Below are 25,000 nucleotides of genomic sequence, written 5' to 3' on the forward strand. Positions count from 1 at the left end.
CATCCCTAAATGATGCCTGGACAACCAGCAGGATTACCCCTCCCACCCCACCCCACCCCCCTCCCACACACAAGCAGTCAGACTCTCACCCAGTCCGACTACTTCACCTCCATCTTTCTCCATTCTCCTCCAACTTGTTCTTGTTGTGTCCCTCCCCTCTCCTCAAAGCCCACAAGCTCCTTATACTGTGAAACTGACCGTTTCTTCTCTTTCTCTTTGTCTGGCTTCTTCTTTCCTCCTCACTTTCTTTCCTCCTCACTTTCTTTTTCTCCCAGTAGTTTGAAAGAGAAGAGAATGACCCCCTTCCCCTCAACCCCCCAACCATCACACACATGCACATGTACAAGCCATTTTGGCTCCTTATACTGAAAATGCCAACTCCCCTTCTACATTTGTAAATGAATTATTATTCTTATTTTTATTTTGTTCATTGTTATTTTATTTTAAAGAATCTGCCTCCTGTTAGTAAATGCAGAAACACTGGTTTTTAAGTTCTCATTGTGATTGGCTCGCCATGATTTCTATCTCTGATTTGATTGGTAGTTGAGGCAGTAAGGGCTTCGGGAAGGCCATGGTCCGGTATCTGTATTTGTTCCTAGTTCCATCTGATCCATGGAGATATGAGCTTGTTTCGCTCTGCCCACCCCTCCTCATTGAGTACACACCCTCGGTACCTCTCTCCTCAGCATGCCAGTTTGCCAGGAGAAGCAAGATGGATTATTTCCGTTGCTGTATTGGGGAATACTTCATGTTCTTCATATCTTCAACTGTGGATCTGGCTGTTCATTGTAGACCCATGCAAGTACTCACTTTTGGTTCTGCCATACACAGAGTTTGGTCTCTCAGCAGGCGGATACATTGGTCAACAAATCAGAAAATAATTTAAGTGACTTTCTAGTCTTATTTATTTTTCTCTGAGGTCGTCGTGGAGGCCAGAGATAAGAAAGGGAGTCCCACACGTTGTGAATTGACCATTTTTGCTGGTCTGTGGAGCACTAAACACTGCAGAAAGTCTCCTGAATCAAAAGGGTACTGCTTCACAATTTTACTGGGGTCTATGGGCAGCGCGTCACATTATTTGCAGTGGAGTGTGTTCTTTGGTCATATTAGAGAACAATGAAGCTGCTATCTCAAATGTGTAATTATACACACCAAGTCCTCAGATTGGGTCACATCTCCATTTGAACGCAGACCTTGTTTTATCAGATATTTTGTCATACAGACAGGACTGTGTGTGCACTCCAACCAGGATAGCCATGCTGACACCCCAATACCCTTCTGCCCACAATATCTCATGCTATGCAACAATCAGTTTTGTTTGCTTCAGGTCATTTTTTGTGTCTTCTTTTTTTCTTTCTTTTTTTTTATAAATAAACTGATATTTTTATCTAACAGAACTTGACCTGTTTTGTGTGTGTGTCAAAGGAAATGCACGATTCATGTATCAAGTAATTCCTTACGAGCTACTGGTAAAGATGCTGTGTATGTAAGGTATAAATCTTTGATGTAGTTTAGATTTTCGGCCTTTCTTGAAGACTTTGGTATGATTGACATTAAAGGTAATGCAAATTTAAATCCATATGTTTAGAAATTCAACCTAGTGAACGTTATGGATGCAGTTAAGCAGTACACCGGTAGGTGGAGACAGTTGTACATGCCAGAGCCGGCTCTGGTACTCGTTAAATTGATGTGTCACTACAAATTCCGAAGTTGTGCATATATATATATTGCATATGGTATTGATATAATTTGTCACTGCGACCACAATTCTGTCAAAAGTGTTCCTGTCTCTTCTGTGTCTACAGAAGCCCGGTAAGCGCACGATCTTCAACGCCGAAGACTGGCATTTTACGATGTTAAAAAAAAGTCCCTCCCGTTTATATTTTTTTGAAAGCGGCTCTTCTTACTATCTTTATGCATGGCCTATCCGACGACTTGCTCCCTCAATACCATAACCCGTCCTTTGCGGGATCAGTCTTTCCCTTTTTGGCTTTCATCTCCCTTTCTCACACATACTCACTCCCTGCTGTCACTCTCGCTTGTCTGCGCAGTGACGTCAGTCTTCTGAAGAAGATGGCGGCGTTGGAGAAGGCGGAAGGTGAGGGAGGTTTTTGAGTTGCTTCTCTATCATCTGCTTCACAACCCTACAGGGGTTTTTCGTTAATTCTGTATGACAGTGATAACCAGGGGTTGTTGTATATATCTTACTTTGTTGTCGGACGTTGTGTGTTACATATTTATTGTGTTGGTAGTGTCTAGGTTAGCTACATGTTGTAGAACGCGTCTCGGTGTGACTGCTAGCGACGGGACGGTATTTAAAACATGTAATGTTCATTATTAAACTGCCAAGGCCTATGTATTTACATAGCAGTTGGTTGCAACAGGCGTCTAGTGAGGGCTCTTGATGTTAGTGTTTGTTTATCTGTCACAGGAGGTTGTTGTCTTGTATGTATTTGGGTTATTAGCTGAAATTGTGGCTAGCTGATTAGCGAGACAGGCTGCAGCCGGAGTGCTTAAAATGGTTTCTGTCGGTACAGAACAGGGTGGAGGGAATCGATCCTTTCCCCGCTGTAACTGGGGGCGAGCTATATGGTCCGGTAAAAAGGACAAGGCATCAGTTCGGTGACTCCTGTTTAGTGCTATTATGAAGAATGTGTTAAACGTTGCGCCCCGAAACATCGTTTAACAGGAACAGCAGCACCTGGGCGATTCACGTCAGATGGAGTTTACGGATGCGCTCCGCTGCTGGAAGATGTCATCGGGCATCCTCAGCTTCAGTTCGTCTCGCTGCAGTTAAAATGTAGAATATCATTTAGGTCAATGATCCAAGTAATTGGATATTCATAGATCTGAATCTTAAAGACTAATGTCGCCTATATTTTGGTAGTTTTCGCCATAACATAGGCTACTTTGTAAATGTAAATACAACTCAACAAGATACGCTATCGAGCAAATCAGACATAGTTATATTTTATGTGAATCATATAAAAACAAGTTATTTTTGTTAAAGTTAGCTTTTCATTTAGGCATGAATAACACCCGAGACCCAGCTACGATGAGGAGAGTGCAGCCCAGATTTATTTCCCTCCTCACGCCCACTACCATATGCCTTTAGCCTACAAATAGTCGCTTGCTGGGGGTGAAAAGTATCGATCTCCTTATGTTAGCCTTCATACGACAGTAGGCAAGAGGATCGATATGGGTTATCACCATGTGTCAGTCATTTATAGCGGCTTACTAAAGATCTGACTTATAAAATGTGTCGACATATTCTCATGGCCGACTATTGAGTCGTGTTTTGGTCTGCAATCGGACACGTTACGTGGAGATTGTCCCACAGGCAGCCATATTAACAGGAATTGAATGAGCACAGGGTAATGAGACGGACTGACTGCTTGTTTGTAAAGGTGTATGGTACATTAGCTAATTAAGACATGACTCAGGGGTATACTATCGTGTGTGTCAGAGAGAGAAGATAAGTGTCAGTATCCTTCTCACAGTAGTTTTGTTTTTCTGTTTGTCAAATGTGTTATACATTAATTAAATGTAATGTAGACAGGACAAGCACAGAACACCACAGTACTAGGCTACACACAGACTAATCCATTCACTGATTGAATGTATCATGTTCCTTCAGCATTAACTATGCACAATATGTGTACACTTGGTTATTTTCAGTCCTGATTAAATTGAGTGATCTTCATGAAAAGTGTGTTTGCACCAAGTTCCTTTTGTTTGGCTCTGGCTGACACAAGGAATAGGCTACATAGCCCAGTCCCCTTTAAGTCTGTTTGTTTAAAGCCAAATACCATAAGCAGTAGACAGTGTTCCCATCTTGGCATGTGTTAGTTGGTGTGGGTGATTCGGGGGGTGGGGGTGTTGTCTGTCCACATATACGTGTGTGTGTTTGTATCCTGGTTCATACATGTGTGTAGAGTGAGTGTATATTTAGGCCTACTGACATAATTTAGCTGCTCTTTACCCTCTCCCAAGTCACTGCAATGTAGTTGGTTTTGGATGGTGTTTGAATTTCAGTTGTCACTAACGAATAAAAAAAACAATGTGGCGCTGTTCTCCTCGTATTTGGTGATCTTTGCATATGAATGACCTGGGTGCGCACTAGCACTCATGTCTTTGTAATGTTCAGGACCTAGACCTAGTTCTCACCCGTTACTCCACTGATAGTTGAACATCTAGTCACGGTTGTTAAGAAGAGGGGAAAAGTTCTCACTCTCAAACATAAGACCACACAGCAGAGGGCTGTAACCCCTGAAGCATACGTCTAACAGAAAACTAAGCTATAAAGTCTTGAGCAATACAGAACCGACCTAAAGACTCAGTCATGAACATGTGCCGCCCGTTTCCCTGAACAACAACAAAAAAATATTGTTTCCCCCAGTGCAATACGCTCAAAATTGTCAGATATAAGCCCTAGTACCATCTTGCTATAGGAAAGATGAGACTAATATTTAGCTTTTCGAGAAACTGGGTGTAGGATATAGCTGCTTTCTGTAAAGGATCGGCAGTTAACCTTGTTCTATTTGACTGTAAGCAGTGGAGGTAGCATTGGACCAGCATTTCTGTTGAGGATATTGAGAGCACTCTTCTGAATACTCTTTGTCTTTGACAGCATAGGACAGATAAAGTAAGCTTACAGTGCAGGAGCTCCCAGTCCAATGAAAGCCTACAGTGTTAGCAAGCGGACAAATTTATTATGACTCTTTGCCAGGGGCCATTTTGCTCATGACACATGCTGGTGTAGAGTCAAACACCCTTGTTATCTGTAAAGGCACGTGAAAACAAACACACAGTCACGTAACACAGCCTTGGGCTCACTGTTTGAAAGCCAAGGTAGCTGTGGCAACCTGCTTACTGGGATGTGAGTTTCTGCAGAAGATTGACAGGCACTGTGTTGCCATGGTAGCACTTGCAGGGATGGAGGGAGTGTTGATGCAATGGGATAAAGGGAAGTTGTGGACAAGATGCTCTCTCTCTCTCTCAAATTCCCTTCTTTCTTTCAGCCTTTTATTTCATCCCTTGCTTTTCTCTTCCTTGGCATATCCAATTCACCTAGCCTGCGATTGGCTGTTTGAATGACAGGATGTTTGTGTTTATGTTGCTGCTGTGGTTGTGTAAACATGCGGGAGACGTCGCCAGGGGAAACAGAAGCTGCGGCTGATCGGCTTGCTGTCACTAGCAGGGCAGAAAGGGGAGCCAGCATCTGCTCACTGTCACCCTGTAATGGACATCTTTCTCTGACCACCCCTCTCTGTCTCTCTGTCCTTCTCACTTTGTGTGTGTGTGTGTGTGTGTGAGTGAGAGAGCGAGAGCGAGCAAGTCTTAGTTCTATATCTAGGCCTACTGTTTAAGTGAAGCAGGAGTTTTTGGCCTTTAACTGAAGACTTCCAGAGTTTTGAGGCTCACTTGCACTTGGACAGGAAACAAAGCATCTGTGAAGACGCTATGGATTTCTGGTCTAAACATATTGAATTGTACCTACCTGAAGCACCTGCAAAATCCTTGCAGACACCACCAACAGCCCTGTCGACTCTGCCAAAAGCCTGCTTACATGCTAACCGATATTATTTTTGATGGTGACATGTTGAGAAGGCTTTTCTTAAATTTTTACCAGGATGTTCCAACCCAATCTACTGAGTTAAGCCAAAATTTTTTAGGCAAGACCCTCCACTCGGCGGCCATACTGCAACGCACTTTGGGCACTTATGGGCATCTGTTTCGGGCAGAACTGCGCGTGTGCAAGGCTTCACAACACCAACCTCGCTCCAGCTGTGAGATCACCACACATGGTTGGCACGATGTATTTGGCGTTACAAACTAAACCCATTCATTTCCATGGGAGATTCTTTGAATGCTTTGTCTCATTAGAAAGTCTCTGGTTAAGTTATCGCCTAGCCTGGTCTGCTAGTGGGAACAACCAATACAGCCTTCACAGGGCCATATTTCATATTCCAAGATGATAACTGCTTTTAAAAGGCAGAGATTGTGTTTTCTTGTAGGCCAATGCTTATATAGTGACTGTTACCACTGATGGGTCTTATAGTAGTTTATACCATGGTCTAGGTTGAAAAGGGTGTCGTTTAAAAAGTGATATACTACACCTATAAAAAGACGTTCCGTTCGAATTGCCTGATGACAGTTCTAAATCACTGTGCTGGCTTAAACGCTAGTTGGTAACCAAGGCAGCATTATCAACAATCAACTTATCAACATTCCACAGCGTTGCGATAAACAGCTGAAAAAACTCTAAAACGCATTTAGTATTGATAATTGATTTCATAATTATTTATTTCGTAAGTGACCATGGTATAAACGGGATAATGCCCTTCGATGCGTCCATTATCAGAAATAAATGGACTTCGCGGAAGCAACCGCTCCGTTTCGCGTCGGACAGTTCACGCCTCCGCGTCGTCCATTTATTTCTGATAATGGACACCTCATCGGGCATTATCCCTTACTAGGCTACCACTTGAGTTCAGCAAGGAGTGAATGCTAAGTTCTGGGTTCCATTATGACTGTTAAATTGCATAACCTGATATGATTTTTCTCTGTTGCCATAGTAACAGTGGTTGCTATGCCCAAGTTACAATTCAGCTATTGGTTCAGAGATGGTTAAGTGGATGTGTAGCCTACAAAACTGTAACTGGTGGTGTTATCTACCTTAGAGTTCAGTCACACCAGTGGATTTTCTTATGTGCAGGCGATCCAGTGTTTAGTTGATACTAGAGTCAATGTTTAAGTGGGCCAATTTGTGGCTCTTCAGGAAAAACACACACACACACACACATAGAGTAATGAAGTGAAATCCCAGTCTGTCAATGTTGTGATTTGCCTCTTAAGTCTATGTTAACAAATGTCACTTCCCACTCTCTATGGTTCACGCAATAGGTGAACATGAGTTCATGAGTATTAGATTGGGCAGTAGACATTCAGTGGTGTAGGAAGCAATTTGATAGGTGATGTTATGGTTATATAACTGGGACACCCCCTCACACTGGTAGCCTGAAGGGGGCTACTTCAAAACATTCAGACACTATGGACACACACACACACACCAACTACTCTACTAGTTCGCTTGACTTTATCCGTGTTCCCATCTCCCTGTTTGACTTGCAAATGTGTAATGGGCAGGGATGGAATCATCAGCTGAAGTTGCATGTAATCATACACACACACACACACACACACACACACGGGTCCATGGTGCTGTCTCCCAAGAGGGTGCAAAGAAAGAAAAGCTTTAATAGGATCATAAATCCTGTGATAAGATAATTGCCCAGTCTGCTCCCTTCCCACCAGATGAATTCTAATCTGAGATCAAGGTGTGTGTGTGTGTGTGTGTGTGTGTGTGTGTGTGTGTGTGTGTGAGCGTGTAGCGTAGACATCAGAGGCTGTTGACTCTTTAGAGATCATACTCACTACACATGCTCACTCTCATCTTTACATGAGAGAACCCCTTTCCTTTCTTTCTCCCTTGTCATGTCTTTTTCTTCACCCCTCTTTCTTTCTTATCTCTCTCTCTCTGTCTCTTTCTCTTTCTAACACACTCACACACACATACACAAAGAAGTGGAAGAGGATGCAGGGAGATTCTACACCCACTTCTGTGGTATCTAGGCAACAGGGCTATAGAGGAATGAGCGTACTAGTCCTCTTGACAAAAACTGTGTGTAAGGGGTGGCAGCAGTGTGTGTGTGTGTGTGTGTGTGTGTGGCAGAGGAAATGTAGAGGGTGTTTTATGTCTGTCACTGGCCGTATGTGTCTGCCTGTTCAGGGTGTTAGCCTAACATTTGAAAAGTCTGTTTCACTCGTTCAAGTATATCATTGATAATTGTCTGTGTGTGTGTGTGTTTCAGTGTCGCAGCTCGGGCCGCAGCTTTTGCGTGTGTGAGCGCGGCCTGCTAAGTGGAGGAGTGCTCCACCCTCACCATGAACAACAAGGAGAGCACCACCGAGTCTGGTACGTCGCACTCTGATGACATCACACACATGCCCCCGCCACCACCACATCCACAGCTCCTCTGTTCACCAGACTGGGGAATATGTGATAAGTAGGTGTATGTCTGTGTGTTGCAGAGATGAAGGTGTTTCTGCCCAACAAGTTGCTTGAGTGTTTACCCCACACAACCATCCTGCCCAAAGAACGACTGCGCTGGAACACAAACGAGGTGAGAGACCGCTCACACGCGGTACTACACACCTAAAGCCTGATATATACCTTCTTATCAGACAGAAGTATTTAACGTTGCTCCAACGTTTCTCCATTTCATGCGTAGGATGAAGGCAGTGTAACTGCTCATCGGTCAATATATCCTGATGTGTATCATAAGAATCTTCATATTGAGTTGTACAGTCAAATAATATCTCTGGAAGTTAAATATGCATTTGCGTGTGTGTTTTCAGGAAATTGCATCGTATCTGATATCCTTTGACAGACATGAAGAGTGGCTCTCTTGCACCCTGAAGACAAGGTGAGTGACACACATAATTATAGCTATATGAATGAAGGATGTGTATGTGTTTGTGGTCAAATTTGCCTGAAAGTGAAAGCATCTTTTCTTGCATTCATTCATACACAAAAATACACGTATGACCAGTTGCTACAGTGTTCATATTCACCAAAATCGAACAATCCTTTGTCTGTGGTACTTGTGTCCATGGCGACGCCCTTTGACCTGAAGACCACAGAATGGCTCCATCATTTTGTACAACCGGAAGAAGGTGAAGTACCGGAAGGATGGCTACTGCTGGAAGAAGCGGAAGGATGGGAAGACCACACGAGAGGATCACATGAAGCTGAAGGTGCAGGGCATGGAGGTGAGTCTCTCTCTCTCTCTCTCTCTTTCTCATTCACACACTCTTAGATACATGTTAGTATGTGTTAAAGCTTCACCACTGCCTTCTGTTTGTGTTGCCTTAGTGGTCTCTCTCTCTCTCTCTCTCTCTCTCAATTCAATTAGATAGAGCCAAATAAAATAAAGTAAGATTGAAAGGTCTAAATATCAGTCAAAGCAAAACACAACTGTTGCACCCTTAAGTTGGTCTACTGACACAAACTGATCTGACTTTAATCCTTATTAAAATTCTATATATCTATCTGTCAGTCTTTCTGTCTGTCTATCTTTCTTCACCCCTTACTGTACCTTAACTTGGGTCTGAGTGAATAATTTGTCATCTCATTCTTTCACTCTCTCTCACACACACACACACACACACACACACACACACACACACACACAGCCAATGACCTTAGAAACACGAGTGCCATCTGCAGGTTAATATGCTCATGCATTGGTTCACTTGTGCTTCATTTAGTCACACAGCATAGAAAACCCCAACACAGGTTGTTCCTCAGATAAATGTAGTATACTCCATTTTCTGCAGTGCGCTAAAGTTTCATGTGCCTGGTACTGCATACTGTAGGTTGAATTGAATTTAATTGAGTTGAAGTGAGTTGAAGTTGATGCAGCTGTTCCTCTGACCTCATCGCTGCTGTTCTCCTGCAGTGTCTGTATGGTTGTTATGTCCATTCCTCCATCGTCCCAACATTCCATAGGAGGAGCTATTGGCTGCTGCAGGTGAGTACACACACAAACAACACACACACACACACACACACACACACACACACACATTTGGGCCAATAAAGGCTAAAGAGCTAGAGCATAAATTTAGTTCAATGTGGTAAGAAAAAATATCTATTCAGGATTTGCCAGCAAGCACTTTGCAATATATATTGCAATATTACTGGAGCCATAGAAAATGTGTTTTGCACTGACTACTTGGGGGGCTTGTTTTGTGACACAAACCTAGAAGAATCCTTGGCCTGTGCTAATGCTAATGAGAGCTAACTTGTTCCAATATTACATTTCATAACAAAGAAACACTAGGTTTCAAATGGTCTTTAAATGGAAGTTTCCTTTCTGTAGCTTATATACCAATATATTGATATTCTCTTTCTCTTTCTATTTTTCTCTCTCTCTCTCTGTGTTTGTAGAACCCAGATATCGTGCTTGTGCATTACCTGAATGTTCCATCCCTGGAGGATTGTGGGAAAGCGTGCCGGCCGTTGTTGTGTGCGGTTGCTGACCGTCGGGACAATCTGCGCTGGAGCCGTGATGAGCTGCTGTCCCAACTCAGGCCTATGTGTGAGTAACCAATCAGATCACACACACACACCTCATCCAGTCAGAAAAACCCATGCCCATTGCTGACCATTTACAGCAGTCCATCCAATCAGTTTCTGGCTGTTTGAGCAAAAGTCAGTTAACTTGACTACCAACGTTACCAAATAGTGATAACTTAGTAATGGTAAATGCTCTTGCTTGTCATTGGTGACCTCTGTTCACACAGCGAGAACGTAAATGCACAACCTTGTTACTCAGTAATCTGTATGTTTGGTGGCACAAGCTGCTTTTTAACTGTATGCAATTGCATGGGTGTGTGTTTGTATTGTTGTGGTGTTTCATTGTGTGTGTGTGTGTGTGTGTGTGTGTGTGTGTGTGTGTGTGTGTGTGTGCAGTCCACAGCATCAAGTGGTCGTGTGGCAGTGGCGCCAACGGCACAGGCTCGGCAGCGGAACTGAGCATCGAGCAGCTGGTGCAGCAGATCCTGGACTCCCAGCAGACCAAACCGCAGCCCCGCACACACACCTGCCTGTGTAGCCCTGCAATGGGTAATACACACACGCATTCACACTCTCTCTCATGCACGCACGCACACACACGCACGCGCGCACGCATGCACGCACACACACCTGCCTGTGCAGCCCTGCAATGGGTAATACACACACGCATTCACACTCTCTCTCTCACACACTCACGCACACACACGCACGCGCGCACGCACACACACACCTGCCTGTGCAGCCCTGCAATGAGTAATACACACTCACACATTTACACTCTCTCTATCTCACACACACACCTCTGCCTGTGTAGCCCCGCACTGGGTAATACACATACACACACTCTCACACATCCATGCTCACGAGTGAACCCATTTGAATAAGAAATGCTCTGTGAAAGATAACCTCCTCTCTCTCTTTTCTTGTGTTCCTCTCCGTCAGCCTCTGTGGGAGGTAACATTCCTCACCGCTGTAACAGCACCAAGCACCGCATCATTTCCCCCAAGCTCCCGGCCCGGCCGTCCCCATACCCAGCGCTCACCGAGGTGCAGAACCTGGCCGCTGAGAGCCCGGGTGCCACGTCTAGCCGCGACACCACGGGACTGGCCGAAGCCTCCGTGGCCGCCGAGAGGAAGCCCTTGGCCCACGGCAGACCGGCGGTAACCCAGGACAACCGGGCGACCGCGGGCTCCCCGAGCTCTTCCTCGTCCTCGTCCTCGTCCTCAAGCCCACCCCAGACAACGCAGCATGCCCCGGCGACGGTGGCCCTGGGCAACGGCAATGGTTTCTACGGCGACCAGCGGGCCCGGGGCCTGGCGACAGTGGCTCTTCCCCAGAACGCGGTGATCGTCATGACGACGGCGCCGCTCCCTGGCAAAAGTGGTGGCGTTGGCGGCTCCAACGGAGGGGAGGATGCTCAGGGCGAGCGTGTGACGTCGCGCCTCTCACTCACGCCAGGCGGACGCCTGGTGCTGTCGCCCGTCCCCCCCAAGCCCGACACTCCCTCTCCGCCGACTGTCGCCGTCGGCAACCCGGCCAGCCCCGTGCCCCCCTCGGCGTCTGTCTCCCAGACGCCCGGGGTCGCGACCCTCTCGCTCACGCTCCTCCCCAGCCCTGTGATTGGAGGGCTCCTGCTGACGGACCGCCTCCTGTCCGAGGCCCCCGCCCCTCTCCTCCAACCCCCTCCTCTCTCCTCCACCACTTCCTCCTCTTCCCCCTCCTCTTCCTCCCCCTCTCCTTCTCTCCTCCCTCCAGCTCCCCCTCCTCCCTCGCTCCTGCCCCCACCTCCTTCCCCTCCTGCACTCGTCTGCTCTCCTCCCTCCGTCCCGCTGAGCTTTGACCCCGACTCCTTCCTCAACAGCCCCAAGCAGGGGCAAACCTACGGAGGTCCCGCCCCAGCCTCTGCCCTCTCACCTTCCTCCGCCTCTCCTCAGCCCCCGTCGCTTGCTCTCTCGCTCTCCCCTTCCTCCCCGCCCTCCTCTCTCTCATCCCTCTCTTCAGACACCGAGCGGAAGAGCGGCGACCGGGAGGCACACCCCCTCGTCACCTCCTCGGTGTCCTCTTCCTCCTCCTCATCCTCCTCCTCCTCTTCTCTCTCTCCGCCCCTGTCGATGGCGCTCTCTCCGTCCCGCTCGGCCCCTTCGCTCCTGCCGCTGTCACTCGAGGCCTCGCTGGGCTTGGATTCGCTGACACGGCCCCTAAGCCCCACCCCGGACTCCCAGCAGCCGCCACCCAAGCTCAGCCTGATTCGCCGGAGCTCATCCCCTGAACCTCTGGAGCTGTCGCCACGACAACCTTGCTCTGGAGATGGCCAGATGATGGTGATTGGACAGGAGCTCCACTCCCCCACCAATCGGATGTCGCCTCACCAGAAGCCCGCCCCCCAACTCATGCCCAATCATCAAAAGCCTAACCAGCTGTCAGCCAATCCGATTTCAGCTCTCCAACAGCCAAACCACCAACTCAGCCAGCTGTCCACCAATCCACTCCAAAGCACCCAGCTGTCAACCAATCAGCTCTCACCCAAGCAGACACTGACCAATCAGACGCAGGCAGAGCGTGAGAGTCAGGCTCAGGCTCAACTGCTGTTGCTGCAGCAACAGGGGCACAGCCGACAGCCGGCCGTCCTCCCGACGGCACACGGGACGCACGCTTTCACGCACTCGCTCACACACACCTTTGCCCACTCCTTCACACACTCCCTCCCCCAGCCGTCCGGCGTCGCTCCCCGCAACATGCACCAGTGTCCACTCTCCATGCCCGCAGCACACACACACATGCACGCCCTCACACACTCACCGCCGGTGTTCTCATCGACCGACCTAGGAGTGCGGGTGAAGGAGGAGCAGTCGTCACCCCTCTCACGCCCGCCTGCCGCCGGTAGCGGCGGCGACGAAGACTTTGAGAGTGAGGAGACGCCCATGGACACCCACGTGGCCCCCTCTCCGTCCACCTCCCCCTCCCCGTCCCCCACCGAGCACGTGCACCCCCACCACGCCCACGCCCACGGCCACCAGCAGGCGGTGGAGGCCGAGCTCTCGTTCGACAGCGCCTTCCCGGAGCTCTCGGAGCTGATCACCGCCGAGGCGGCGGCCGCCGCCGCCGGAGTGGGCAGCGGTGGCAACAGCGTCGGCGTGGCGTCGGCGGTGTTGGTGGCGTCGGCCGGCGCCGGACCCGAGGTGTTCCCGGAGCGCTACGTGGTGCCCCCACAACCCTCGCCGTCCTCCGCCTTCATCCCCTTCCCAGCTCACGCTGCCACCGCTGGCCCCGGGGCGGATGCCCACGGCCGGCCCGCCAACATCACCGACTTCAGCCCCGAGTGGTCTTACCCGGAGGTGAGCCGCACTTACAGAGAGAGAGAGGGAGGGAGGGAGGGAGAAAGACAGGGAGAAGTAAAGAGTGGTCCTACCTAGAGGTGAAAGAGAGGGAGGGAGACTGAAGTAAAAGATGTTGGGAGAAATGTTCAAGTTCAAGTAGTTTATTGTCATGTGCTCATAAAAGGAATTAAATAAAGTAAAGTAATGAAATTCTTGTGCTCAAGAGCCAGCTCAACTTAAAAGAATAAATTAAAAGTAGTAGTTAAAAAGGTATATTGTGTGTGTGTATGGGGATGGAATGGTCTGTGTGTGTGGTGTGTGCGGGTGGTGGTGGGGGGGGTAATCGGGTGTGTGGGAGGGGGGTGATAAGATGGTGTGTGTGTGTGTGGGGGTAATGGAGAGCCATTGAGGTAATGGATGAGCCATGGAGAGAATGGGGGGGTGAATGGAGGGAGACATTAAAAGAGGGGGAGAAAATAACACCACTAAATGTGTATTTGTGTGTTTGTCCTCAGGGTGGTGTGAAGGTGTTGATTACAGGCCCCTGGACTGAAGCTCGGGGCCGCTACCTGTGTGTGTTTGACCAGACCACCGTACCTGCCTCACTCATCCAGCCTGGGGTGCTGCGATGCTACTGCCCAGGTACACACACACACGCACACACACACATTCCCTCACTCAGACTATTTGTGCCTCTTAAGCTTAGCAAAACAATGTTGTCAGTACTCATAACCCTAACTCTCTGTCATAGAAGCACCCAGATATACACACACACATTCTCTCACTCATGCTGTGGGAACCCTGTTTGTGTCCACACACTAACTTGTATAACACCCTTACACACACATACGCACACAAAGACATACACACACCGCATATGTGACCCTGCAAGGCGAAACCAGTCGTTTTGGTAAAATTTACAAAATTAAGTTAATGTGCTCACATGAACGGCCATTGACTAAGCTTTCCAACAATATGTATATCGAGGGTATTGCAAAAAGTATCGCTAAGATAACCGCATCCAAAGTTGGCATGGTTCTACTGTCACGATACGCCAGAAGAGGAGAAAATCACCTTTTTAAGTAAATTGTCACGTGCGATAGTGTGAGGACACAGCTATTATTAGCCTTACGGTAGCATGACTTTGAAGCAGATGACTGACTATGTTTTATCAACAGAGTGTGAGTGTCTTTTTCTGCCCCCTAGTTAATACCAGGGACAGTCATAAGGTGTCACTATAGAATATAATTAATGTATTTCGGGGGAAGTAAGGGGAGAAGAAATTCTATGTACACAGATTGTGTAGGGTAGGCTAGGCCCACTTTTAAAATGTGCTACTGCTACGTCAATGGAAAACTTCTCCTGGTCCGTAAAATGACGCCAGGATATTTCTAAAAGTTTGTGCTTTTGACCGTTCGTGCCCTGAAAGGCAAGTCTTTCACATTCATGTTCGATTACATCTGCCAAGAACGATAGAGAGCTTACACATTGAGTAACGAGTAGCCTAATGAGTAGGCTACATTTTAGCTCTACCGTAAAAACCTTATAGTGGCGTGGACAAATGGAATGACTGCTAATGTGTTTAATCTTCACCTAAATAAAGTCAGGGTTTAACAGTCAAAATGTATGTTTATCTGTGAAATTTGTTCACAATATGAAAGTGTAGACTGTATACTGTCGAATTATGCAAAAACGTGAAATTCGACATTTTAACCCGTACGTTTGTTCATCATGGATTTTCTCAAAATAGCACTGTGCGCAAGACGACTGGTTTCGCCTTGCAGGGTCACATATGATGAAATAAAGCGTAAGCAGAACTTTTCTATTGTATAACAACAACAGCACATTAGATTTATACAGGCACTCAAAGCTCTTCACAGTGAAGGGGGAACCTCACTAACCACCACCAATGAGTAGCAGCCACCCATCCACACACTAGCATGAGGTGGAGAGTGAGGGAGTGAATGAGCCAATGACACTGGGGGATGATTAGGGGGCCAGATTGAATGGGCCAGTTTGGGAATTTAGTAGCCAGGACACCGGGGAACCTCATACTCTTTGCGATAAGTGCCATGGAGTCAGGACCTCGGTTTAACTTCTCATCCGAAGGACAGCATCTCCTGCTGTACAGTGGCCTGTGGCTGTCACTGCACTGGGGCATTGGGATCGATATCTTTGGCCAGAAGGAAGAGTGTCACCTTCTGGCCATCCACTAACACCAGACATCCAGGTCTCCCATCCAAGTACTAACCAAGCCCACACCTGCTTAGGTTCAGTAATTCAGCAAAAACAGTATCAGTTGATCTGGCTGCTGGCCAGGCTGGTATGCTGTTTGCACATTTATTTATTTTACTTAAAAACATTGATCTTCCTGATGTAGCAGGAAGATCCTTATCCGTATCCTAAATAGTGAAGTACTCTAGTGAGACATTTATATGATGTTAAAGAAAGAAATTAACAATGGATTGCTGGTTTTAAAGACTGAAGGCTCAAAACTGGCAGGAATTAGGGTAACTTGGGACTACATAAAGACCAAAACAATCAAGAGAGTCTAAAGTCACAGTCCACTGAAGAACTGTGTCAAGTTCCTTGAAATACATGAAGAAACCAGCTGAATTCCTTTTAAATTCTTTAAATTCTTTATCAGATCTATGTGACCTTTATTTTGATAGACTTTATTCATATGTGTCATTGCTATGGACATAGATAGATAATTTTTATGTGACAGCAAGGCCATGTTAGACATCATTTTAGCAGTAAACACCCTGAATATTTGAAGTAGGATATGGATTCACTTAAATTGAGGACAAAATGGGACAGAAACCCCAGTGTGTGGTGTGCAGTGCATTGCTGGCCAAACCAAGCCAGCCAACCAAGCACTCCTGTCAAAGACAAACCTGTCGAGTAGCCTACTTTGAAAGGTGACATCAGGAGTTGAAGACACAAATGTAATGCCAAACATCAGCATGTTCCAACCAAATATACCTACAGGCACTTTGCGTGCCTTAGCATGTTGTTTTGAACGCTAAACGCTAAAAAAATATGGGTTGTGACTTGATGAACATGGGAAATTGTGGGTTCCAAAGCCAGACCAGGTAAGAACCACTGCTGTAGGCAATGCTGTTTTGAAAGCAAGTTGAACCAAATATTGATTTCTTTATTTTGTTTACTGCAATTTGCATGGTGTAAACAAGCTGTGAGATGTAAGTCGCAAGTAAAACTGATTCATGTCATTCTTTTGAACATCCACTCATTGTCTCTTGGTCCTGGGCTATGTTAGATTTGAAGAATTGTTTTGAGAGAGAAGAAAGGGAGAAATGAGACAGAGGGAGGGAAATGGAGCTCAAAATCGCTGTCAACATACCAAATGCATCTAGAGTATTAAAGACAACAGACTTATGGTATTATGAAGATTAAGGGACAGTGACTGGTGGTCACTGTAATGAACACTTCTGACCACCAAGGGGCACTGTAGCATTACTGTACCCAGATCCGGATAGACGGCTCTGACTGTTCCTCAGCTGATAGGCCTTCTCCGACTGAGTTACGATTTAGTTTTCTTTTGAAGTTACTGATTGTACCAACCTCGCACGTCTTTCTTTAACCCTACAACAATTATTTGTTGATGAGAGAAATAAGATTGATTATTTATTGTAACTCTGTAGCACCTCATAAGAGATTGCCAGTATCCACTAGCTGGCCACTATCTATTCTACACTGTCTGTAGTGGAGACCATATAAAGAAGGAGACAAATCACTAACGGGAAAATGAACGGGGCCTTATAAAATTTGTTATGCTAAACATGGCGGAGTTGTGAACTGGAAGTCCTGCCCTGTAATGTAAATAACCACCTCAGAAAACAAGTGCCAATGACCGGCATTGAATAACAGTAACATAGGCCAATTTTACACAGAAGATGCTAAAGTCGCCATTAGCGTTTGCGCTAGTCTCATTGTCGCCAACTTCAGTTTCTGCTCTACTGCTCGACATATTCGCCACACTGCTCTTTCTAATGCTTCCTGTTTGGAGCCAACTTTTTTGATCCATCTTGTCATCACAGTTTCGCTTGTCAACCTGTCGGTAATGCTCCAAACAGTTGAACTAGCCTAGTAAGCCTGTCGTGTGGTCAATAATTATTCTGTCTTTATAAAACAAATCGCAGACTCCCGGAGTACCTGTAGAGGGAGTCCACCAGTGGTACGCGTACACAGTTTCAGAATCAATGCTCCATCTGATAGCAGGTAATGCTCAGATCTGCCTCATTAATGGATGTGTCCTGTTTTCTGTGTGTGTGTGTGTGTGTGTGTGTGTGTGTGTGTGATAGCACACGAGGCTGGGCTGGTGGCCCTGCACGTTCTGGAGGACTCTGGAGCCGTCTCCTCTTCTGTGCTGTTTGAGTACCGCGCCAGAAACGCATCATCACTGCCCAGCTCTCAGCTCGACTGGCTCTCCCTGGACGGTGAGTGATGTAGACACACATCACATTTTTATACAAGTCTTAACACAATGTGTTGAAACATTGCCAAACTCTCACACACACACACACACACACACAACTCTCTGTGATGCAGCAGTATAGGAGTAACTAAATAAAGCAGCACAGCTTTAGTGTCTCTGTCTGCTCTCACAGCTCTCTTGAGAGTCAATATCTGTAGGTAGTAGGGGAGTAAATCCCAGGTTTCATGACGATGCAATACAGTATCAATTCTGTAAGCCATCAATTTGATTATTAATATTATTTATTACGCACTAACGATAGACCTACAAGCAAGGAGTGAGTGTTCGTTCTCTTACCTCTACCACTCTAACTGCTATTCTACTAAATCTACTGTTACTACTCCGGCAATGGTGCTGCAAGTACAGGCAGATGTGTTTACACACAAATGTAAGAACTGGTGCAAAAATAACCACGCACGTCTCAATGTTTATGAGCCATGTCGATGCAACTGCATTGCTTACGATTAGGTCCATGCATCCATACAGCTCAATGGGTTGCTACACCCCTTGCAGGTAATTCTGAGTCTTAAACTGTGTGTGTATGTGTGTATGAGATAAACGCTGTGTGTGACAGACAAACCTTATCACTGTCACAGCGCTGCAGACCAATGGCGGCGACATCTAGGCTTAGCAAAACTAGGGCGCAATGCACACACAGATCTATGCACACACACACACACAAATAGGTTGCCTGGAGTGTTGGCAGTTGCTAGCTTTGGTTAATTAGCAAGGCCTTTGACACTTAAGGGGAGTCAGTATTGCCAGCAGCTACTGAACTACACACACACACACACACACAGGCACTAATTTCATAAAGCAATACTTGTTCGTAAAAGTGCATCGTGTGTGTGTGTGCCAGTGTTGTGATATTTGTATTTGTTATTTCAGAATTACAGATAGCCCTGCTTTAGACTAGCCTGGTTAAAACCAAACTCATTCACTTCATAAACAGAGTCTGGTCCCTCACTCTGGTCTGGGAAACCTTTCCAACACTAGCATGGTGACTGGCGTTGACATGGCGCTAACTTTGAAATCATTGGTCCAGCCTAACCAATCACATTGAGATTCCTAACGTTACTTCTTACTTCGCCTAAACTTTACAAACTGACAATATACAGCATTGGCAGTCAGGAACAATGTATGTGGGCCTACCTTTGTTGTAAATAAATACATATTCTTCCGACTGCAATTTTTAATGGTCGCAGGTGTTGCTAGTACCGTTTACCACAGCCACTATCAATTTTGAAACGCTATCCCCTCTCGTCGCTGATTGGGCAGGTAATCTGCCAACCGATGGAAGCGTTAGTGAATTATGGTGTCCCAGACTAGGAGATCTAGGTGTGGGTAGGCTAGCTTTAGCTGGCAATAATATAAAAAGCAATGCTGAACTCTCCATTAACAAATTAAACATGTATGGATAAAACCTCAATAACAACTAACATTCCAAGTATTGTTTGTTGTTAACCTGACTCAGTGGTGGCACAACATTGGGATTGCTGTGTCAGCCATTTGCGATGGCCACAATGGTGCAAATACTTATCATCTAAGCGTTTAAAGAAGTGTGTGCATTTAAGGTAAATAAGGTTAATATGTGTGACCTCTTGAGGTAAGCGTAAGTGATACACAGACATTTACAAACCAAATGATGTTTTATATGTACGTATAAAAATATGTGGCCTAGGCCAGCGGTCCCCAACCACCGGGCCGTGGGACATTCCTAACCGGGCCGTAGCCTACGACATGAGTTTTAAAAAAAATGCATGCAAACTAAACTAAATTTAATTCGAAATAATGTCACATTTTTACATGGCATAGGTCTATATGCAGTTGTTTGATTGCACGCATGTTTGCTCACTTCACTTGATCAGTTCTTGGCGAACGGTAGTGTCACACGAAGTTAGCTAAACTGCTAGAATGAGCAACAAAAAACAAGCATCTTTAGCACTGGCCAGAGTGTTTGAGCTGCAGAGATTTCTTACAGAAAAAAAAAAGTCACCGTTAGCTGCACATTTTAGTGATGAGGACTGGGTGTCAAAACTTGCTTAGAATGCTTAATGCAAACAGGGGAGAATGACTACTGTCTTTAAACTGGCAGATAAAGTCACTGTATTTAAAGCCACTTGATTTGTGGGGGGCCGAATGGGAACGGGTGTATTTGATATGTTCCAAACAGTAGTGGGGGTTTTGAAGAGACTGAGGCAGGGCCCTTTCTGCTGGTTGGCGCTTTCAAATGAGTTTGAGCGTTAGGGTACTTCCCATTCTCCAAAGATGCAAAACCAAAGTGGGTCCGCGAACCCATTTGTCAATATCCAGAATAGTCCTAACTTGTCAGCGCAGGAGGAAGAGCAGTTGATCGAAATTGCAAATGACGGTGGTCTTAAGAGTGTGTATGAGGAAACCTCTCTGGCGCCTTTTTGGATCAAAACCAAAGCAGAATATCCCAAGATAGCCGTAAAAGCGCTGAAAACGTTGCTACCATTTTCCACCACGTATCTATGCGAGGCCGGGTTTTATGCAATGGCTGCAACTAAGACCAAATTGCGCAATCGACTGGACATTTCAAACACACTGAGGGTGTCACTGTCTTCCATCACCCCCAGATGGAACCTTCTTGTTGGAGGTAAACAAGCACAGGGCTCCCACTGATTATATTCGTAATGCACGTTTAGTTCCCATGTTTTGTTCCCATATTTTGTTAAGCATGTTCACACGTTTTTCACATTTTTAAGAGTTCGTTACCTTCACTGTTCATACATAACTGGAGCTAGTTCTTTTCAAGTAGGCCTAATGCATGCACAACACATAGACATGGAACCCCCGAACCCACCACCCCCTCCCCGGGTCCGTGATGGGAATCAAACCGGTCCATGGCACATAAAAGGTTGGGGACCCCTGGCCTAGGCTACTTATTAAATCATCTTAATGTTCCAAACTGCAGTTTGATCCATATGCCAACAGAAGGGTCTTGAAATGGTTAAAAGATAGAAGAAGAAATGCTTTATAAGCTTAAACGTTATTAAAAAGAGTTGTAAATATAGCGTTGTATAACATATGCAATTGGAGAGATGGGGAATGTAAATGGTAGACAGAGAGAGAAGGGAATAGATAGATAGATAGATAGATAGATAGATAGATAGATAGATAGATTTATTGATCCCCAGGGGAAATTCAAGGGTGAGTGAGTGAATAGAGGTAGTGGATGAAAAAGAAGTAGAGGAGTGACCGACAGAATGAAAGAGAATGACATGGGAGGGATTAGATTTTCCGAAATGCTAACCCTCCAACCCACCCCCTGCATAGCTTCTCTCCCTCTCCCTCTCCCTCTCTCTCTCCTTCTCCCTCTCCTCTCTCTCTCTCTCTCTCTCTCTCTCTCTCTCTCTCTCTCTCTCTCTCTCTCTCTCACTCACTGTTTGCCCATACACACACACAGCTTTGATTGATGAGATGGAGCTGTTTTCCACTGTCAACACCTTGACACACATGCACACACACGCGTGCAGGAGCACTTGACACACACACTCACACACACACACACACAAATGCATATTTATATTCCTCGGCAGTACCCTGAAATACACTCAAATGCTCCCCTACAGTTTCCCGCATACACACACACACACACACACGCACGCGTGCACGCAGAAAGTCATCATGCTTGTATCCTAGCGATTAATGGTAGGGATGCCCTTCAACCGGAGGGATAGGGAATCCGTTCATTCTGTTGACTTCAAAATAATCGTGTGTGTGTGTTTGTGTTTAACGCGTGTGCGTGCGTCGCGTCGCGTGCGTATGCGTCGCAAGGCGTGAGCATGATATGATTTACTACTTGATTTATGTCTGTGTGTTAGCTGTTTGTATATGAGTTAGTGTCTCCCCAATTTTTTTGGATGATTGTGAGGGAGGATTACTGTGTGTGTGTGTTTGTGAGGGAGGATTACTGTGTGTGTGTGTGTGTGTGTGTGTGTGTGTGTGTGTGTTTGCACTACTGTTCAAAACATATGGGGTCACTTAGATTTCCTTGATTTCAAAGGAAATGCTATTTTGTCCATTTAAAATAACAATTAATCAATCAGAAATACAGTGTAGACATTGTTGATGATATAAATGACTATTATATTAGGAAATGGCTGATTTTAAAATGTATTATTTACAAAAGTTTACAGAGGCCTATTATCAGCAACCATACATCTTCAAATGGAACATTCTGTCTGCTGATCTAAATTTATCATTTGAAAAGGCTAACTGGTCGTTAAAAAACCTTTAAAAAAAACTTTTGCATGTTTGCACAGCTGAACTGCTGCCCTGATTAAAGAAGCAATACAACTTGTCTTCTTTAGAAGAGTTGAGTATCTGGAACAACATCTATTATGATTTTGATTAAAGGCACAAAATGGACAGAAACAAAGAAACTTTCAAAAGACTATTACTATTATTATTATTATTACCATTACCACCACAAAATGGACAGAAACAAAGGACTTTCAAAGAACATATACAACCCCAAATCAGGAAAAGTTGTGTAAAATGCAAATAAAAACAAAATATGATAATATACAAATCTCTTAAACCCATAGTCTGCCGTTATAATTTATTTGCCTCGGGTGTACTGTGGAGTGGGTAAGACTGTTTTTAGTGGCAGGCTAACACATACTGATGACTTGCGCTAGCCTAGTACCTGCAAACTCTGCAACTAGAAGGACTGGATGAAAGGTGTTGAAAACGGTCTCCACTGATAAATATCACACTTGCTAACTTGGAAATGAGGTCCTATGTCCAAAATCCTGAACCACCCCTTTAATGTTTTGTACAAAAGCATATTAAGAGAATTAAAACCATCAACACTGATTTGAGTATCCAATTTGGTCAGTGGTCCAAACAGATACCACTGTTTTAAGTATAGCTTATACACCTTTATACACTTATTTATCATATTCATACAATCTATGTGTCAAAATCAAAGTTATCACTCACCAAGTGGATGTGATTAGACCGTTTTTTCCGGTTTAACCTTCTGACGTACGACATAAACCTCATTGTACAGGATGAAAGGAATCTTGAGAAAGGAAGGCTATCAGTCTGGTTTGCAACTCCATACTACACTTTGTGGATGGCATTTGATTGGAGCCAATTCATCCAAAAAGACGACAAAGACCAAAAGCACAGCTCCAAACTATGCAGGAGCCATGTAGGAAAGAATCAGCCAGCTGGTATTCTGTCTGTAATGGAGTGGAATGGACATTTCTAAGTGACCCCAAGTTTTGCACAGCTATGTATGTATGTTTGTTTGTAAGTATGTTTGTTTGTGTATCTACAGTATATACTTCTATATATGTGTGTGTGTGTGTGTGTGTGTGTCTGTGTGTGTGTGTGCATGTGATGTGTTAACAGGCATGCATGTGTTTGGTTTTTATAGGCGCATACATAAATATCAAGGTGGAGAGTAATTATTGTTGCGCATCTGGATGCAGATCTGTGTTTGAAGTGTGTGTGCGCACACATACCTACAGGCCCAGTAGACGCTGAAGTGTTCAGCTCAGCCTGTTGCTATTCTTGGCCTACAGCTAAACCTATTTAAACCTCCAGGCGGGGGGTTGTGTCTGTGTGTGTGTGTGTCAGAGGTGTGTGTAAAAGAGAGGACACCCCATATGTGTGTGTGTGTGCACTTACACAAACTTTACAGTCTCACTTTCACAGACCTACCCTTTCACAATCTGTTTTTATGCTTTTACAATCTCTCTCTCTTTCTTTCTCTATCTGTTTTGGGAGGCTGATCTGGCGGTTTTTAACATATGTACTGGGATTTTATGTCTGAATGTATTTATGTATGTTTGTTTTGTGTGAGGGGAGTCATGATCTATCTATTTATCTATCTATCTATCTATCTATCTATCTATCTCTTTACATTCTTTCTTTCTCTCTTGTTCATCTTTTTTATTTCTTCTTTTCTACTTTGCCTCTCTCTGCTCCCCCTCCCTCTGTCTCCTCCTTTCTCCCTCTCCTTGTCTCTCTCTCTCCCTCTCCTTATCTCTCTCTCTCCCTCTCCTTGTCTCTCTCTCGCACACGCCCTGTCAGGCTTTCATCCCTGGCAGTGTGCTGTAGCGGCTGTCCCTGGTAGCAAGAATGCGGCTGCCAAGTCACACACACACACACTCACACACATGCGGAGCTTGCAGACAGACAGGCTGCTCATTTGGGACTTCCCCCTGTGCTAGGAGCAGTCGCTTGGTTGCTAACTCTCCTTTGCCGAAGCTACTCCTTCTTCTTCTTCTTCTTCTTCCTGTTCATCTTTGTCTTCTCCTCCTCCGGATTCTCTGGATTCCCTTCTTTCCTCCCAGCGTCGCTCCTCCTCTCCAGTGGCGCCTCTCTCCTCCTTTGATCCCAGTTTGGAATATCGCTCTCCTCTACTCTCCTCAGCAACTGGTTGCCTGCACACTCTTCTCTCCTCTCACTCTCTCTCTCTCTCTCTCTCTTTCTTTCTTGTTCACTTTCACCTCTCTCTGTCTTTCTCATCCAGTTGGTGTCACCAGGTTTTTCTAGCTTACCCGTGACGCGTGTGGGAGTAACAGATCAAGTATCCCACGTGAGAGATATAGGGAGAGTGTGTGTGTGTGTGTGTGTGTGTGTGTGTGTGTGTGTGTGTTTTGAGTGTTTTTGATTTCCCAGTTTGTTTTGTATAGAATTTCCTAATGTGTCATAGTGTTAGCTTTGTGTTTGTTTATGTGTTTGTGTGTATGTGTGTTTGTGTGTGAGTCAGTCCTTGTCCTGACTTGTCCTATTTCTTTGTCCATCTAGTCTGTGCTCTTTGCTTTCATTCTTGGTGGAGTGGCGGTATCCTGTGTGTGTGTGTGTGTGTGTGTGTGTGTGTGTGTGAGTGTGTGTGTGTGAGTCATGTCATCGTCTTCATTTAATGACATCGCATCAGTTTCCCTGGTGGAAGTAGCCATGCGCTTCTGAGAGAGGAGGAGAGGAAGGGACAGAGAGAGAGGGACAGAGGGAGAGAAAGAGAGAGCAATAGAGAGATAGATAGAGAGATAGAGAGAG

General features: G+C 45.5%; 2 protein-coding genes across 3 annotated transcripts in view; both read left to right on the forward strand.

Annotated features, from left to right (window-relative positions):
* zgc:85858 (uncharacterized protein LOC405879 homolog) overlaps positions 1 to 495 on the forward strand; it is a 28,600-nt gene extending 28,105 nt beyond the window's left edge. For both annotated transcript variants that reach the window (XM_048236867.1, XM_048236868.1), the window contains exon 3: positions 1 to 495. This exon is cut by the window's left edge and continues 76 nt beyond it. The gene's annotated coding sequence lies outside the window, so the exon portion shown is untranslated.
* A 1,502-nt stretch (positions 496 to 1,997) lies between these two features.
* camta2 (calmodulin binding transcription activator 2) overlaps positions 1,998 to 25,000 on the forward strand; it is a 38,705-nt gene continuing 15,702 nt past the window's right edge. The window contains exons 1-11 of the mRNA XM_048237027.1: positions 1,998 to 2,098; positions 7,875 to 7,978; positions 8,095 to 8,186; positions 8,422 to 8,489; positions 8,700 to 8,835; positions 9,525 to 9,596; positions 10,016 to 10,166; positions 10,541 to 10,693; positions 11,087 to 13,479; positions 13,977 to 14,103; positions 17,787 to 17,921. Coding sequence (XP_048092984.1) covers positions 7,948 to 7,978; positions 8,095 to 8,186; positions 8,422 to 8,489; positions 8,700 to 8,835; positions 9,525 to 9,596; positions 10,016 to 10,166; positions 10,541 to 10,693; positions 11,087 to 13,479; positions 13,977 to 14,103; positions 17,787 to 17,921 — 3,358 coding nt within the window. The 5' untranslated portion in view covers positions 1,998 to 2,098; positions 7,875 to 7,947. The remainder of the gene's footprint in view (positions 2,099 to 7,874; positions 7,979 to 8,094; positions 8,187 to 8,421; positions 8,490 to 8,699; positions 8,836 to 9,524; positions 9,597 to 10,015; positions 10,167 to 10,540; positions 10,694 to 11,086; positions 13,480 to 13,976; positions 14,104 to 17,786; positions 17,922 to 25,000) is intronic.

Source organism: Alosa alosa, chromosome 24 (assembly GCF_017589495.1).
Source record: "Alosa alosa isolate M-15738 ecotype Scorff River chromosome 24, AALO_Geno_1.1, whole genome shotgun sequence".
Lineage (NCBI taxonomy): Eukaryota > Metazoa > Chordata > Actinopteri > Clupeiformes > Clupeidae > Alosa > Alosa alosa.